The following is an 18,971-nucleotide window of genomic DNA, read 5'->3' on the forward strand; positions in this document are numbered from 1 at the left end:
ATCCACAAACCCACAAGACGGTTTTTTTCTCCTTCTTTGTCTTTAGTGTCTTCCACTACGACTGTTGCCATGACAACCATTTCAAACACCAGTAGAGAAACCAATTCTACCTCTGACTCCACCAGTAACACCACAGCTGGTCCCAACGTCACCCAGTCCAGTCCCAATGCCATCAGTAACACCACAGCTGGTCCCAACGTCACCCAGTCCAGTCCCAGTGCCATCAGTATCACCACAGCTGGTCCCAACGTCACCCAGTCCAGTCCCAGTGCCACCAGTAACACCACAGCTGGTCCCAACATCACCCAGTCCAGTCCCAGTGCCACCAGTAACACCACAGCTGGTCCCAACGTCACCCAGTCCAGTCCCAGTGCCACCAGTAACACCACAGCTGGTCCCAACGTCACCCAGTCCAGTCCCAGTGCCACCAGTAACACCACAGCTGGTCCCAACGTCACCCAGTCCAGTCCTAGTGCCACCAGTAACACCACAGCTGGTCCCAACATCACCCAGTCCAGTCCCAGTGCCACCAGTAACACCACAGCAGCGACACACGAATCCGGCAACGCAACAACCTCAGACAGAAACACAACAACCGTTATAGTGACAACCACCAATCCAAATGGCACGACAAGCGGTTCTTCAACCGCAACAGCCAGCAGGTCGCCTGTTTCGGTTCAGCCAAATAAAACAATCACGTCGCAGAGCTCGACCGGCACCACGACCACGGCCCGGGTCCCGGTCCCTGTCAGCGGCGGCGTACCCGGATGGGGGATCGCTCTGCTGGTCCTGGCCGCTCTGGTTTTGCTGCTAGTGCTCCTGCTGTTCATCGGACTGGTGAGTCGGGCCGTTCGATTATGGCACAAAAACATGATCACTTTTATTATAAAACCGTTGTTTTCTCTTCTGCAGCTTGTGTGGTGCTGCTGCTACAGGGGGCGGCACAACGACAACAATGACGAAATCCCTCTGTACACCACGCACACTCGCTTCGACGGGCCCAACGGGAAGAACTACGTGAGTCAAATGTCTCTAGAGACAGACCTCTCTGAGGACACGTCTCACTGCTAATGTCCTCACAAGGACACATCTCAAAGTTAATGTCCTCACAAGGACACATTACAGAGTTAACATCCTCACAAGGACACATCTCAAAGTTAACGTTCTAACAAGGACACGTCACAAAGTTAACGTCCTCACAAGGACACGTCACAAAGTTAACGTCCTCACAAGGACACGTCACAAAGTTAATGTTCTAACAAGGACACATCACAAAGTTAACGTCCTCACAAGGACATGTCTCAAAGTTAATGTTCTAACAAGGACACGTCACAAAGTTAATGTTCTAACAAGGACATGTCTCAAAGTTAATGTTCTAACAAGGACACGTCTCAAAGTTAATGTTCTAACAAGGACACGTCACAAAGTTTATGTTCTAAAAGGACACGTCTCAAAGTTAATGTTCTAACAAGGACACGTCTCAAAGTTAACGTCCTCACAAGGACACATCTCAAAGTTAATGTTCTAACAAGGACACGTCACAAAGTTAACGTCCTCACAAGGACACGTCACAAAGTTAATGTTCTAACAAGGACACATCACAAAGTTAACATCCTCACAAGGACACGTCTCAAAGTTAATGTTCTAACAAGGACACGTCACAAAGTTAACGTCCTTACAAGGACATATTACAAAGTTAACGTCCTTACAAGGACACATCTCAAAGTTAACGTCCTCATAAGGACACGTCACAAAGTTAACGTCCTTACAAGGACACATCTCAAAGTTAATGTCCTCATAAGGACACATCTCAAAGTTAACGTCCTCACAAGGACACGTCACAAAGTTAATGTTGGCCTAAAATGTAATCGCTTATGTTATGAGGACATGCATTTTGTCCCCGCAAGGAAGGCGAGTCCCACAATGTGACTGTGTCATCTGATTTGTGTCCCCATAAGACAAGGTAAAAAAATCCCACATACACACACACAGGGCAGAGTGTGTGTTGGTTGTGTCTTTGTGCGCTGTAACGTGAGTCCTGGGAAATATTTTCTGTCTCTTACCTGCAACAGAACAGAGTTAATCCATTCAGAATAATGCAGTCACATTGTGTTCGTCTGTTCCAACAGAACCAGCTGAATAAACCAGTACTAACATAAACCTCACCATTAGAAAACATAAATCTCACCAGTATAAAACATAAACCTCACCAGTATAAAACAAACCTCACCAGTATAAAACAAACCTCACCATTAGAAAACATAAACCTCACCATTAGAAAAAATAAACCTCACCATTAGAAAACATAAATCTCACCATTAGAAAAAATAAATCTCACCATTAGAAAACATAAATCTCACCATTAGAAAAAATAAATCTCACCATTAGAAAACATAAATCTCACCATTAGAAAACATAAACCTCACCAGTATAAAACATAAACCTCACCAGTATAAAACATAAACCTCACCAGTATAAAACATAAACCTCACCAGTATAAATCATAAACCTCACCAGTATAAAACATAAACCTCACCAGTATAAAACATAAACCTCACCAGTATAAATCATAAACCTCACCAGTATAAATCATAAACCTCACCAGTATAAATCATAAACCTCACCAGTATAAAACATAAACCTCACCAGTATAAAACATAAACCTCACCAGTATAAATCATAAACCTCACCAGTATAAATCATAAACCTCACCAGTATAAATCATAAACCTCACCAGTATAAATCATAAACCTCACCAGTATAAATCATAAACCTCACCAGTATAAAACATAAACCTCACCAGTATAAAACATAAACCTCACCAGTATAAATCATAAACCTCACCAGTATAAAACATAAACCTCACCAGTATAAAACATAAACCTCACCAGTATAAATCATAAACCTCACCAGTATAAAACATAAACCTCACCAGTATAAAACATAAACCTCACCAGTATAAAACATAAACCTCACCAGTATAAATCATAAACCTCACCAGTATAAATCATAAACCTCACCAGTATAAATCATAAACCTCACCAGTATAAATCATAAACCTCACCAGTATAAATCATAAACCTCACCAGTATAAAACATAAACCTCACCAGTATAAATCATAAACCTCACCAGTATAAAACATAAACCTCACCAGTATAAATCATAAACCTCACCAGTATAAAACATAAACCTCACCAGTATAAAACATAAACCTCACCAGTATAAATCATAAACCTCACCAGTATAAATCATAAACCTCACCAGTATAAATCATAAACCTCACCAGTATAAAACATAAACCTCACCAGTATAAAACATAAACCTCACCAGTATAAATCATAAACCTCACCAGTATAAAACATAAACCTCACCAGTATAAAACATAAACCTCACCAGTATAAATCATAAACCTCACCAGTATAAAACATAAACCTCACCAGTATAAAACATAAACCTCACCAGTATAAATCATAAACCTCACCAGTATAAATCATAAACCTCACCAGTATAAAACATAAACCTCACCAGTATAAATCATAAACCTCACCAGTATAAATCATAAACCTCACCAGTATAAAACATAAACCTCACCAGTATAAAACATAAACCTCACCAGTATAAAACATAAACCTCACCAGTATAAATCATAAACCTCACCAGTATAAAACATAAACCTCACCAGTATAAAACATAAACCTCACCAGTATAAATCATAAACCTCACCAGTATAAATCATAAACCTCACCAGTATAAAACATAAACCTCACCAGTATAAATCATAAACCTCACCAGTATAAATCATAAACCTCACCAGTATAAAACATAAACCTCACCAGTATAAAACATAAACCTCACCAGTATAAAACATAAACCAGAAGGAACTTATTGAGGACCTGAGGGTTTTGTTTCTTTAACATCAGAGTTGACCTGGTTCACATATCTCATGTGTCCTGAACAACGAGGTGTGTTGAATATCAATGGGTGTGTATTGACTTATTGTAACACCTGTATTCACCTGTTTGTACTTTAATGAGTCACGGCCAACATTTACACAGGAAACATGGAGGAATAATAATATCTGTAATGTGATTGTCACTATGACAACAACTAAATGGACACACAAAGGCGTGAGTATCAGTGTTCATCGACTCGAAGGTGGCAATGTACTTTAGCTTGTTCTTTAACCTATTCACAGCTCAGACGTATTGTAGCACTTTTATATATATATTTATTTATTTATTTATATTCTGTAGATGTGTTGATAAGTATTGTTTAGTTCCATTTAGTTTAGTCCCCTTTGAGCCTGAATGCTCCTGTTGCTTTGATGATTGTAAAACATTTGATGTGATATGAGAAGCTGGCGTACGTTGTTTGTTTCACTGAGAAGAGGAAATGAAAAGAATGACTTCATCTCAATACATTTATTTAGTCTCATTAATGAAGCGTTTAACATAAAAAGTTTTAATTTATCAAACATATATGTCCTCTAAATTTTTTACTTGTATTAATTATTTACTTTATATCTTATTGTTATTGTGTTCTATGAGGGTAGGAACGTAGACCGAGTGGTAAATTGAGAGCTTTGCCTTCCGGCTCAGCTCCCTCTTCACCAAGACGGTCCGGTGCAGCGCCTGCTTTACTGCTGCAGCCGCACAGATCCGTCTGTCGATCTCCCGCTCCATCTTACCCTCACTCGTGAACAAGACCCCGAGATACTTGAACTCCTTCGCTTCGTTTTTTGCTATTCTTTGTTTGTAATCTTGAATGAAACTCTGACACATGATTTCCTTCAGGATTAATAAACTTCTATCTGTTCTTATCTTATCTTATCTTATCTTATCTTCACTGTTGGGTGGAGCTGATCTAACGCGATGAATCTCTTACAGGAAGAAATGGAAAAGCCGAGGAAGAACCGGACCGGCATGTACACGGTGAACCCATAGAGACGACGTCACCAAACGCTTTTATTAATCACAGAACACACACTTTTTCCATCGTTTGTGCTTTTTAATTTGTATCCGGTTTGATTTGAATGAATGTGTGACTCAATTATAATTCATCTCATAGCTGCATTTATTTATTGTCTGTAAAGCACTTTGGAGATTTGTATTTTAAAAAAACAGGAAATAAACATTTATTGTGGAGAAAATGCTACAAATTGTGAGTTTCTTGTTACAAAAGACAGTTTCTAAAATCAGGATATGCTAATTGTTATGTGTATGCTTGATATGAATACAATAATATAATATATAGATAATATACTATATTAACTATTACCATATTGTCACTTCTATTTTACTACATATTTCAACTACATTTCAATTTAAAAGAAATTACACTAAACTGGCATCAAGATATGAAATGTTAATAATCATATTTCTATTTATTGACTCTTTACACTTATAAAGCGGTTATACTGTTATTAACATGAGTATGAATTATGAATTCTTTCTTTGACTCACACTGACCTGACTTTGTTTGGTACAACACTCACTGTTATCACTTAAATTATTAAAGTTTATTTTTGTCAGATTACTTTTCTTATAACTGACACTAATACGCATATTTCCATTAATTGGCTCTTTTTTTATCATAACGTAAGATAATACAACATTCTCTCTTAATATATGAGCAATATTCTTACATTTCTTTAATATAGTCTATAGAATATTGTCACTCATTTCAGTTTTTGTCGTTTATATTTTAGTATTCCAATAATTACACATTCTATATATTTGTATTATATTTTTTGATGATGCGTTTCTTTTACTTTTGTTTTAAAAGTGTTTTCAGATCACGGAACCTATAACTGACATTAATAATAATAATAATATTAATTTTCCATTCATTGACTCTGCTCATATTTTATATTTCATTAAAAAAGTTCAATACAAATAACGCTCAATAAAATAATCTTTATCATAATTATAAATATGGAAATACATTTCTGTTTTCTCGTGATATTGTTACGACATCACTAAACTGATTATAACGTATTCATCCATTAATGGCTTTATTACAGTTTACAATAATCCCTCTTATTACCACTAATATTAGATATTTTTGTGATATTATACTTCATAGTCATATGAGTTATAAATGTTCACTTTGACTCTAAACAATTTTATTAAAATTAATTGGTTTGTATTTCCAACTGTAAGATTAAAGTTACTGCTATAACTGCTGCTGATTCATTGTTAATTAGTTCATAATTAATTCCATTCATGAAGCATTGTTTGCATGTTTTCTTTAACATTTTCTTTGGTGAAGTGTTAATAATCATATTTCACTTTGGCAGCAGTTCAGCTCTGTATTGTGTTCACAGCGTGTGAAAGTGGATCCTCACGTTTGATTTCTTCTTTATTCTTAAACCAGAGTCCAGGTTTATATTTATTCTCTTCATCACAAAGAGAGGAAGAGAAGACGAGGCGTGGAGCGAGGCGGAGGAATGTAACAAGTCAACGAGTTTGATACGAGAGTGATGGAGCTGATATCCACACAAAGGAAGTGGGCGGGGCTCAATGACTCAGTGACTTAGTTCTTATTGTTTCTATGTTTGATCTTCATGTGCATCAAACTAATTTCATTTCCTTCATATTCCTTCAGCACACATTCTCTTCAGTGTTTCCTGATTCATATTTCATATTCATGTCTTTGTCTTCCTGCAGTTTTACTGTAACGTTGATGTTATGATCTCTGCTGCTTAATGACAGGATGAGATCAATTCACTTATTATGAGCTCATGTTTTCAGAATGAATGTTCCAGAAAGGCTTTGATGTTTTTGTAGAGATTATTATGATTATTATTATTATTATTATTATTATATGATTATCAGTATTATTACCATTACTTGTATTATTATTATTATTATAATAATAATCATAATTATCAGTACTATTATCAGTAACTTTATTATTTTTTACTATATTATTATCAGAAATAATAATATTATTATTATTATTATTAATGTTAATATCATTATTAGGCCTGAGCAGAAAGTGCCAGCAATCCAACAGTAATCTTTAAAATTAACAGGAATTATAATTCCAGCTCTTCCCCCACAGCTCTCCCTCCCCTCTCCATGCCCCATCTTACCCTATCTTGCTCCCCTCTCCCCTAACGAGGTCCTCAACCTTGTTACATCTAACCGCCCCACCACGTGCTCCCTTGACCCGATCCCCTCCCCTCTTCTTCAGTCTATTGCGACTGAACTCCTTCCTTTTCTCACCCACCTCATGAACACATCTCTTGTTTCAGGATGCTTTCCCACGGCTTTCAAGACTGCTAGAGTCACCCCCCTTCTGAAGAAACCATCACTTGACCCCTCTGATGTCAAGAACTTCAGACCGGTGTCTCTTCTACCCTTTCTTTCCAAAACACTTGAACGTGCTGTCTTTACTCAACTATCCTCCTATCTCCACCAAAACAACCTCTTGGACCCTCACCAGTCCGGGTTCAAAGTGGGTCACTCGACTGAGACAGCCCTCCTTGCGGTGACGGAGTCGCTTCATGCAGCGAGATCTAACTCTCTCTCCTCTGTCCTGATTCTCCTGGACCTGTCTGCGGCGTTTGACACTGTTAACAACCAGATCCTCCTATCCACCCTCGAGGGGATGGGCGTTTCAGGCTCTGCACTCTCCCTGTTTGCATCCTACCTGACAGGTCGATCCTACCAGGTGTCATGGAGGGGCTCTGTGTCGGAACCACGCATACTGACTACAGGGGTTCCGCAAGGCTCAGTCCTGGGCCCCCTTCTCTTCTCGCTCTACACAACATCTCTGGGTTCTGTTATTCGCTCGCATGACTTCTCCTACCATTGTTATGCCGATGACACCCAGCTGGTCTTGTCATTTCCCCCCGGGGACACTCAAGTGGAGGCACGCATCGCTGCGTGCTTGGCTGACATCTCGAAGTGGATGACGACACACCACCTCAAGCTCAACCTGGACAAAACCGAGCTACTGTTCCTCCCGGGGAAGGGTTGCCCGCACCGAGACCTGTCCATCACCATTGATGATACCGTGGTGACGCCAACTCAGACTGCGAGAAACCTGGGTGTGACCCTGGATGACCAACTGTCGTTCTCAGCAAACATTGCATCGGTTACACGCTCCTGCAGATTCCTGCTCTACAACATCAGGAGGATTCGCCCCTTCCTCACTGATGAGACGGCGCAGGTGCTAATCCAGGCTCTTGTCATCTCCCGCCTGGACTACTGCAACTCACTACTTGCCGGAGCCCCGGCGTCGGCCATCAGACCTCTGGAGCTTGTCCAGAAAGCTGCAGCTCGTCTGGTGTTCAATCGCCCCAAGTTCTCCCACAGAACTTGCCTTCTCCGTTCTCTACACTGGCTCCCTGTAAGAGCTCACATCCAGTGTAAGACTCTGGTGCTAGCCTACAGGGCAGTGAAAGGAACAGCTCCTTCCTATCTCCAGGCCATGGTCAAGCCCTACACCCCGGCCCGACCACTTCGCTCTGCTACCTCGGGGCGACTGGTTGCCCCGTCGCTCAGAGGTCCCTGCGGCCGATCGACCCGGTCGCGGCTGTTTTCTGTCCTGGCCCCTCAGTGGTGGAATGAACTCCCCACTGACGTCAGGACGGCAGAGTCGCTGCCCATCTTTCGGCGCAGGCTGAAAACTCACCTCTTCAAGAAGGCCTACCCTTCCGCTTAGCACTTACCTAGCATCTACTGTATTCATACTAGCTTATTGCACTTATTGTTTTTATATTAGCTTGTGGCACTTATTGCATTCCTTTGTTTCTGCACTGTACGTTGGCTCTGGTTTATGCTCTTAGATGCTTGTTTGAGGTAGGGACATGCACTTATTACTTCTGGTGACTAGTTGTTCTCTCGAAAACCGATGTTGAATACACTTATTGTAAGTCGCTTTGGATAAAAGCGTCTGCTAAATGACTGTAATGTAATGTAATGTAATAATTTAAGTATAAAGCTTTTAAATCCAGCAACAAAACAGTAAATAATGTAGATTTAAATAATGTAGATTTAAATATTGTAGATTTAAATATTGTAGATTAAAATAATGTAGATTTAAATAATGTAGATTCAAATATTGTAGATTTAAATAATGTAGATTTAAATATTGTAGATTTAAATATTGTAGATTTAAATATTGTAGATTTAAATATTGTAGATTTAAATATTGTAGATTTAAATATTGTAGATTAAAATAATGTAGATTTAAATATTGTAGATTTAAATATTGTAGATTTAAATAATGTAGATTTAAATATTGTAGATTAAAATATTGTAGATTTAAATAATGTAGATTTAAATATTGTAGATTAAAATAATGTAGATTTAAATATTGTAGATTAAAATAATGTAGATTTATCTAATGTAGATAGTTTAATATAGAGCTGACTGGAATAGATCAGCCCTGTTACGTTATATCGGTGCTGCTCTACATCATCGACTGTTTTTGGTGACGTCGGGTCACATGACCTCCGTATAAACGTGGACGTGTGATGTCAGCGCAGAGAGATTTTATGCCTCCTCGATTCCTAAAAATGCACCTCGAGGATCGAGGAGTGAGGAGGCTCGCCGGAGGAGCTAGGAGGGAGGAAACACCGGTGTATCTAATTAACTGTATTTCATGTCGTCCCATAGAAAGACTGGACTGTGTTTGTGTGAATATAATAAATATCAATAAGTCATTATAGAATATATGTCACTCTGTATTTCTATAGAACCGTTAGTGCAAACATTTGAAGCACTTCACACTATAAAATATGAAGACGTGAGGCGAGGAGGCGAGGAAAGGAATCGAGGAGGACATGAGAAAGACCCGAGGTCACTGCTGTCGTTTACCTTGATTGACAGGTTTCTGTAAACTCCCACGACCTAGGCTCCTCCCACTCTGTGACGTCAGGATTATGACATCATCACTGTCGTCTCTTCAGAAGCCTGAAAGAAACAGGACGGACGTTCATGTTTTTAATATCTTGTAAAATGATGTAACCAGTAAAACAAAGACACAGACTGGTGACTGATGGGAAGAGGCGGGGCTTCATGATGACGGACAGGTGACTCAGGTGTGTGTTTTGTCGTCACAGATAACACCTATCAGGGCTCGGCTGTTCTGTCAACAACTCTCTGGCTTTTATTTTTCTATAATTCACAGCTTTCATCTCAGACGTTTTGTTAGCGTCACTTTAAACATCGTCTACGTCTCTGGCAGAGACCTGTCAATCACTGTGTAGCCCCACCCTAAAGCTTTATGGTCTGTGTGACTCTAAATGGACCATAATGTACTAAATGAACATCATGCTGTATTGAAGAAGACTTGAAACTAGAGATTGAGACCATAAACTCATGTTTACAATGTTTACTGAGGTAATAAATCAAGAGAGAAGTAGAGTCATTTTCTCATAGACTTCTATACAACCAGAGGAGTCGCCCCCTGGTGGTCACTAGAGAGAATGCAGCTTTAACACATGACGCTTTGAAGAACCGGAGGGTTATATTCTAAATAACACGATGAGAGCAATAAACTGATAAAACATAAACTCTGTTACTTACGTTCTAAATGGATCGTCTGTCGTTGTTTCCTTCCTCCTGGTCTTCGTCAATAATAAGATATAATATTATATAATATTATATAATATTTATAAATAACATGTTAATCCTCGTTCAGAGCATATTGAAAGCTGGTGATCAGAGTTATTTAACGTTAGAACATTTAGAGGGTTAGATGCTGATAATAGTTATTATATTATATAGATATTATATTGTTATTATATTTTCTTGCTTTCTAGCCGTCAGGAATAAAGTTGTGGTGGAGAAAAAGTTCATTCATTCATTTATTGTTGTTTGCTTGAGAAACATAAAGTTTAAAAACATTTACAGATCCATGACTCGGCCATAAAAATGATGAAAACTAGTGAAGCTTCAAAGTGTCCACGCTGCCCCCTGCTGGCCACACGCCTCAGCTGCTTCACACAGACAACAATCAGAGACTCACAGAGGCAGAGGCGTCCACCCTGAAGCCTGCAGGGCATCAGGGGACAGGAGGTGAGGAGGACAGAGGGACAGGAGGTGAGGAGGTGGGGAGGTCAGAGGTCGGAGGTCAGAGGACAGGAGGTGAGGAGGTCAGAGGTCTCCAGGCTCTTCAGCCACAGCTCCAGGGCGAACTTGGTCCCGGTGCTGACCCGCTCCACGTCCGGGCCGATGACCGGCGCCCGGCCGACCAACACCTCCACAGACAGAGAGGAGTCACTCAGAGCTCCTTCTGAGGACACCTGAGACACACTGGAGGAGAGGAGGAGGAGAGGAGGAAAGGAGGAGAGGAGGAGAGGAGAGGGGAGGAGAGGAGAGGAGAGGAGGAGGAGAGGAGAGGAGGAGGAGAGGAGAGGAGAGGAGGAGGAAAGGAGGAGAGGAGAGGAGAGCAGGAGGAGAGGAGGAGTGGAGAGGAGGAAAGGAGGAGAGGAGGAGGAGAGGAGAGGAGAGGAGGAGAGGAGGATGAGAGGAGGAGGAGAGGAGGAGAGGAGAGGAGGATGAGAGGAGGAGGAGAGGAGAGGAGGAGGAGAGGAGAGGAGGAGAGGAGAGGAGGATGAGAGGAGGAGGAGAGGAGGAGAGGAGAGGAGGATGAGAGGAGAGGAGGAGAGAAGAGGAGAGGATGAGAGGAGGAGGAGAGGAGAGGAGGAGAGCAGGAGGAGAGGAGAGGAGGAGAGGAGGAGGAGGAGAGCAGGAGGAGAGGAGAGGAGGAGAGGAGAGGAGGAGGAGAGGAGAGGAGGAGAGGAGAGGAGGATGAGAGGAGAGGAGGAGAAGATCAGGAGGAGAGGAGAGGAGAGGAGAGGAGGAGAGCAGGAGGAGAGGAGAGGAGGAGAGGAGGAGGAGAGCAGGAGGAGAGGAGACGAGAGGAGGAGAGCAGGAGGAGAGGAGAGGAGGAGAGGAGGAGGAGGAGAGCAGGAGGAGAGGAGGGGAGGATGAGAGGAGGAGGAGAGGAGGAGAGGAGAGGAGGATGAGAGGAGGAGGAGAGGAGGAGAGGAGAGGAGGATGAGAGGAGGAGGAGAGGAGGAGAGGAGAGGAGGATGAGAGGAGAGGAGGAGAAGATCAGGAGGAGAGGAGGAGGAGAGGAGAGGAGAGGAGGATGAGAGGAGGAGGAGAGGAGAGGAGGAGGAGAGGAGAGGAGGAGAGGAGAGGAGGATGAGAGGAGGAGGAGAGGAGGAGAGGAGGATGAGAGGAGAGGAGGAGAAGATCAGGAGGAGAGGAGGAGGAGAGGAGAGGAGAGGAGAGGAGGAGAGCAGGAGGAGAGGAGAGGAGGAGAGGAGGAGGAGGAGAGCAGGAGGAGAGGAGAGGAGGAGGAGAGGAGAGGAGAGGAGGATGAGAGGAGGAGGAGAGGAGGAGAGGAGAGGAGGATGAGAGGAGAGGAGGAGAAGATCAGGAGGAGAGGAGGAGAGGAGAGAAGAGGAGAGGATGAGAGGAGGAGGAGAGGAGAGGAGAGGAGAGGAGGAGAGCAGGAGGAGAGGAGAGGAGGAGAGGAGGAGGAGGAGAGCAGGAGGAGAGGAGAGGAGGATGAGAGGAGAGGAGGAGAGGAGGAGGAGAGGAGGAGGAGAGGAGGAGAGGAGAGGAGAGGAGGAGAGGAGGTATGACTTCATCTGTATTCTGTATCTTGATAAAAATATACTTATTTACGCCATATACGTCTCTGGTAGAGACCTGTCAATCACTGTGTAGCCCCGCCCTAAAGCATCCCCTGCTTTATGGTCTGTGTGACTCTAAATGGACCATAATGTACTAAATGAACATCATGCTGTATTGAAGAAGACTTGAAACTAGAGATTGAGACCATAAACTCATGTTTACAATGTTTACTGAGGTAATAAATCAAGAGAGACGTCTAGTCCTCCTCTACAGGTGTGATACCTGACGGTGGTCTGCATGTGGTCCAGTGGAACCTCTCCGTCCTCTCCGTCCACAGAGGACACGACGGCTCTGACCAGCTGGCTGTCGGCCCACAGACAGGCACTGACCTCAGCAGGAGACGGCCTCAGAGACGCCTGCAAGACAACCAGAGGAGGAAAAAAAACCAGTGAAGACAGTTCTGATGATGTCACAGTGTACTGGAGGACACAGTGATGTCACAGACGTACCTGAAGCTGCAGGTGGGAGAGAGGAGAGAGAAGCAGCATGTAGACCACGATGTGATGTCTCTGAGGAAGACCTCTGGACAACATGGGAGGAAAGACTGACTGAGAGGAGGAGAGGAGGAGGACAAGAGGACAAGAGGACAAGAGGACAAGAGGACAAGAGGACAAGAGGACAGACAGGGTTTAGTCACCAGGAACACATTTATTAAAGCTGCTCTACTTGTTACTGAACTACATCTCAGAGTATTTATACAGTGAAGGACCTGAATACTTCATGTCTTTGTCTCACCCTTCCTGTCTGTCTGTCTGTGTGTGTATGTGTGTGTGTGTGTGTGTGTGTGTGTGTCTGTCTGTGTCTGTGTGTGTGTGTCTGTGTGTGTGTGTGTGTGTGTGTCTGTCTGTGTCTGTGTGTCTGTCTGTGTCTGTGTCTGTGTGTGTGTGTGTGTGTGTGTGTCTGTGTGTGTGTGTGTCTGTCTGTGTGTGTGTGTGTCTGTCTGTGTGTGTGTCTGTCTGCCTGTGTGTCTGTGTGTGTGTCTGTGTGTGTGTGTCTGTGTGTATGTGTGTGTGTGTGTGTGTCTGTGTCTGTCTGTGTGTGTGTCTGTGTGTGTGTGTCTGTGTGTATGTGTGTGTGTGTGTGTGTCTGTGTCTGTCTGTGTGTGTGTCTGTGTGTGTGTGTGTGTCTGTGTGTGTGTGTGTGTGTGTCTGTGTCTGCCTGTGTGTGTGTCTGTGTGTGTCTGTGTATGTGTGTGTGTGTGTGTGTATGTGTGTGTGTGTGTGTGTGTGTGTGTCTGTGTCTGTCTGTGTGTGTGTCTGTGTGTGTGTGTGTATGTGTGTGTGTGTGTGTGTGTCTGTGTCTGTCTGTGTGTGTGTCTGTGTGTGTCTGTGTATGTGTGTGTGTGTGTCTGTCTGTGTGTATGTGTGTGTGTGTGTGTGTCTGTCTGTGTCTGTGTGTGTGTGTGTGTGTGTCTCTGTGTGTGTGTGTCTGTCTGTGTCTGTGTGTGTGTGTGTGTCTGTGTGTGTGTGTGTCTGTCTGTCTGTGTGTCTGTGTGTGTGTCTGTGTGTGTCTGTGTGTGTGTGTGTGTGTGTGTGTGTGTGTGTGTGTCTGTGTGTGTATGTCTGTGTCTGTCTGTGTGTGTGTCTGTGTGTGTGTGTCTCACCTCCCAGAGTCCCAGTACTTTAGGAGAAGCTCCTTCTGGTTCCAGCTTCAGTCCAGTCTCCTCCTTCAGCTCCCTGAGGCCGGCCTCCAGCAGCTACACACAATAACACAATAATTCTGGCGGGAAAGAGACGTTTTATTCAAGAGAAGAAGAAGAAACAGAAAAAGATTTACCGTCTCATCGGGCTCAACATGGCCACCTGGAAAGAAACATGAAGGTTGAAAAAGAAATGTGAGCAGCACAGATCCAGATATACTGACAGTTAATCCAAAAACACTACATCCTACATTTCCCACAATGCAACAGACCCTTTAACAGGCATTAGTCAGACCTGGAGGAACCCAGACGTTGGGAAATATACGAAGCTCCTTCGCCCGCCGTGTCAACAGCACTCTCTGATTGGCTGTCTGCAGGATGATGGCCACGCCCACGTCTACTCCGCGCTGCTGAACGCTCAATGGTATCGCAGCTGCCTCCGTGACTGACAGGTGTTTGATGGGACAGAAGGCGGGCCTCTAGGAGACAAGAGGACAACAGGAGTTACAGAGATGGGGGGGAATTAATAAAGATGGAGGGTCATCATGTGTATGAAAAAATGAATTCTTAATGTCCAATAATACCGTTAAACACGGAGTTAAATATAATATAAATATAATATAAATATTATATGAATATAATATAAATATTATATGAATATAATATATATATGATATAAATATAATATGAATATAATATGAATATAATATAAATATAATATAAATATTATATAAATATAATATAAATATTATATGAATATAATATAAATATGATATGAATATAATATGAATATAATATAAATATGATATAAATATAATATAAATATAATATAAATATAATATGAATATAATATAAATATGATATAAATATAACATGAATATTATATAAATATTATATAAATATTATATGAATATAATATGAATATAATATAAATATGATATGAATATAATATAAATATTATATAAATATTATATAAATATTATATAAATATAATATGAATATAATATATATGATATGAATATAATATGAATATAATATAAATATGATATAAATATAATATGAATATAATATAAATATAATATGAATATTATATAAATATGATATAAATATAATATAAATATGATATAAATATAATATGAATATAATATAAATATTATATAAATATTATATAAATATTATATAAATATTATATAAATATTATATGAATATAATATCAATATAATATCAATATGATATGATTATAATATAATTATAATATGAATATAAATATAATATGAATATAATATGAATATAATATAAATATAATATGAATATAAATATAATATGAATAGAAATATAATATAAATTAGTGCTGGGCAAGTTAACGCGTTATTATATTAAATTGTGGGTAAAGTGTCTTTATTCTTTGATCGCTGGGTCACCATCATCACCTCTGAGTTACAGCATCATAGTGATGAAGAGTAGAGCTGGGTCACCATCATCACCTCTGAGTTACAGCATCATAGTGATGAAGAGTAGAGTTGGGTCACCATCATCACCTCTGAGTTACAGCATCATAGTGATGAAGAGTAGAGCTGGGTCACCTTCATCACCTCTGAGTTACAGCATCATAGTGATGAAGAGTAGAGCTGGGTCACCATCATCACCTCTGAGTTACAGCATCATAGTGATGAAGAGTAGAGCTGGGTCACCTTCATCACCTCTGAGTTACAGCATCATAGTGATGAAGAGTAGAGCTGCATCACATGCTCTGACTGTCATGAAGACACAACACACACATGTAGATGAAAGGTGTGAAACATGTTCCTGTTGCACAGCAGTGGAACGTTTCACACACAGTCACACACTGAGCACAGATAGTGAAGAGATAGAACTGCTGCTGTGTGAAGAGAACACTGCTGCTAACAACAACCTGATGTGTTGAAAGTGTTTACACACAATGTTATTCACCTTTAGTTCATAGAGCAGCACTTTAAAATAAAAGTGCACAATACACTACTTTTGAATTCATTATTGAACTTTGACATAACAATGAGATTAATCGTGATTCATCGCAAAACATCCATGCGATTAATCGCGATTAAAAATGGTAATCGTTGCCCAGCACTAATATAAATATAATATGAATATAATATAAATATAATATGAATATAATTATAATATAAATATAATATGATTATAATATAAATATAATATCAATATAATTATAATATAAATATAATATGATTATAATATAAATATTATATGAATATAATATAAATATAATATGAATATAAATATAATATGAATATAAATATAATATAAATATAATATGATTATAATATAAATATAATATGAATATAATTATAATATAAATATAATATGATTATAATATAAATATTATATGAATATAATATAAATATAATATGAATATAAATATAATATGAATATAAATATAATATGAATATAAATATAATATAAATATAATATGAATATAAATATAATATAAATATAATATAAATATAATATGAATATAAATATAATATGAATATAATATAAATATAATATGATTATAATATAAATATAATATGAATATAAATATAATATAAATATAATATAAATACAATATGAATATAATATATATATAATATGAATATAATATAAATATAATATAAATATAATATGAATATAAATATAATATGAATATAAATATAATATAAATATAATATGAATATAAATATAATATAAATATAATATAAATATAATATGAATATAAATATAATATGAATATAATATAAATATAATATGATTATAATATAAATATAATATGAATATAAATATAATATAAATATAATATAAATACAATATGAATATAATATATATATAATATGAATATAATATAAATATAATATGAATATAATATGAATATAATATAAATATAATATGAATACAATATTTAGTGTCTGACCTTCAGAGGTGTCCCTCGTCCTCTCTGGAGGACAAACTGTCTCCTCTCCAGAGAGCAGATCACCTCCACCTCATCGTCTCCACCGTCACTGAAGTGACCCGTCACACTCTGACCACAGAAGAAGAAGAAGGAGGAGAAGAAGAAGAATACATGTTTGTGTGCTGTTTGCTGGTTAAAGCAGAGGACCTTAAAGGTGAGAAGGTGATTTGTGTGAACTGACCTGAACAAACTGAGCTCTCTGAGGAGCAGCCTGGTCCTTACAGACATGGACCAGGATCCTCCTCACTTTGTCCATGCTGCCTCCTCTCCTCACCTGGAGGACAGGTGAGCTTCCCTCTGATCACACCGATCAGCAGCTGATGTGTGGGTCTCCTCCCACAGCAGACAAGTGTTACCCAACGTTAATCATAAAATACAACATGGAGGCTTTGAGGGTCAAAACTATGGAATGCAAAGTCAAAATAAAATAAATAAATAAAATATATACAAATGTCTATGAAATAAATCCTGAAACAAACAAATAAACAAATAAATGTATAATTATTAAATAAAAGTCCCCGGAAATAAATATTAGTAGTCCTTTGAAAAAACCTTAATTCAAATCCTATTTATTTATTGAACTATATTGAATTAATTAGATATTTGTTTTGACATTTATTTACATATTTTATTGCCTCATTTATTTATTTCAGCATTATTTTCAAAGCCATATTACATTGGGCATATTTATTTATTATTGACTTAAAATTGGATTTCATACAAACAGTTAAATATATGTTAAATATTTTGTGTTAATAAAATAATTTAATAAGCTCACGTGACATCTTAATGATGCTTAATGTTATTTCTTATAGCAGCAGTTAGCATGTTGCTAACACACTCGCTAGCTAGCCTGCTAACTGTCCACGAACATCAGTAGCTAACTTTAGCTAACGTTAAACTCCGTTAAAAGGTTCATTCAGCGAGAATAAAACCCTCCGAACAGAAGAGCTTTCTACTTTAACCTCCACAGATTATAATGTCCGTGTTTCCATTGAAACAGAACACAAAACACGTCAGAAACACAGCAGGAGTAGAAACATACTCGATAAGACACCAGCTAACGTCCTTTAGCTCATTTTAACTACATCCGGTTAGGAAGTTCAAAATAAAAGCCGTGCGGGAACAATGGAGCCGAGCAAAAAGGACTCAGATAATTTACTTCAGTGAGAAGAGTGGTAGTAGTGGTAGTGGTAGTAGTAGTGGTAGTAGTATAGTGGTAATAGTGGTAGTGGTAGTAGTAGTGGTAGTAGTATAGTGGTAATAGTGGTAGTGGTAGTAGTAGTGGTAGTAGTAGTAGTAGTAGTAGTAGTAGTATAGTGGTAGTAGTAGTAGTAGTAGTAGTAGTAGTAGTAGTAGTGGTAGTAGTAGTGGTAGTAGTAGTAGTAGTATAGTGGTAGTAGTAGTAGTAGTAGTAGTAGTAGTAGTAGTAGTAGTAGTGGTAGTAGTAGTAGTAGTAGTATAGTGGTAGTAGTAGTAGTAGTGGTAGTAGTAGTGGTAGTAGTAGTAGTAGTAGTGGTAGTAGTAGTAGTAGTAGTGGTAGTAGTGGTAGTAGTAGTTGTAGTAGTGGTAGTAGTAGTAGTCAGTGGGGGCTGGTCAATAGAGGGCGCTAGGGCGCCGCCCCACCTTGAGCCACAACAAATACAATTAATAATAATGATAATAAACTATACAAATTGT

The 18,971-nt window shown here is 39.2% G+C and overlaps 1 protein-coding gene across 7 annotated transcripts in view; it reads right to left on the bottom strand.

Moving 5' to 3' along the window:
- Positions 1–18,359, bottom strand: part of nudt17 (nudix (nucleoside diphosphate linked moiety X)-type motif 17) — a 30,230-nt gene extending 11,871 nt beyond the window's left edge. For 2 of the 7 annotated variants that reach the window (XR_012947677.1, XR_012947674.1), the window contains exons 1-10: positions 17,473–18,328; positions 17,253–17,360; positions 14,601–14,784; positions 14,443–14,468; positions 14,270–14,362; positions 13,116–13,214; positions 12,889–13,022; positions 10,985–11,271; positions 10,543–10,583; positions 9,832–9,927 (exon numbers count right to left, since the gene is read on the bottom strand). Coding sequence is in view for 3 of the 7 variants with exons in the window: in XM_076078503.1 (XP_075934618.1) it covers positions 11,076–11,271; positions 12,889–13,022; positions 13,116–13,214; positions 14,270–14,362; positions 14,443–14,468; positions 14,601–14,784; positions 17,253–17,360; positions 17,473–17,547 (915 nt within the window). In the remaining 4 variants the exon portion in view is untranslated. The other 5 variants (XR_012947675.1, XR_012947676.1, XM_076078503.1 and 2 more) reach the window with 5 other exon arrangements.
- Positions 18,360–18,971: the final 612 nt, after the last annotated feature.

The sequence above is a fragment of the Anarhichas minor genome, unplaced genomic scaffold, assembly GCF_050575085.1.
Source record: "Anarhichas minor isolate MPS153535 unplaced genomic scaffold, ASM5057508v1 ptg000066l, whole genome shotgun sequence".
Classification (NCBI taxonomy): domain Eukaryota; kingdom Metazoa; phylum Chordata; class Actinopteri; order Perciformes; family Anarhichadidae; genus Anarhichas; species Anarhichas minor.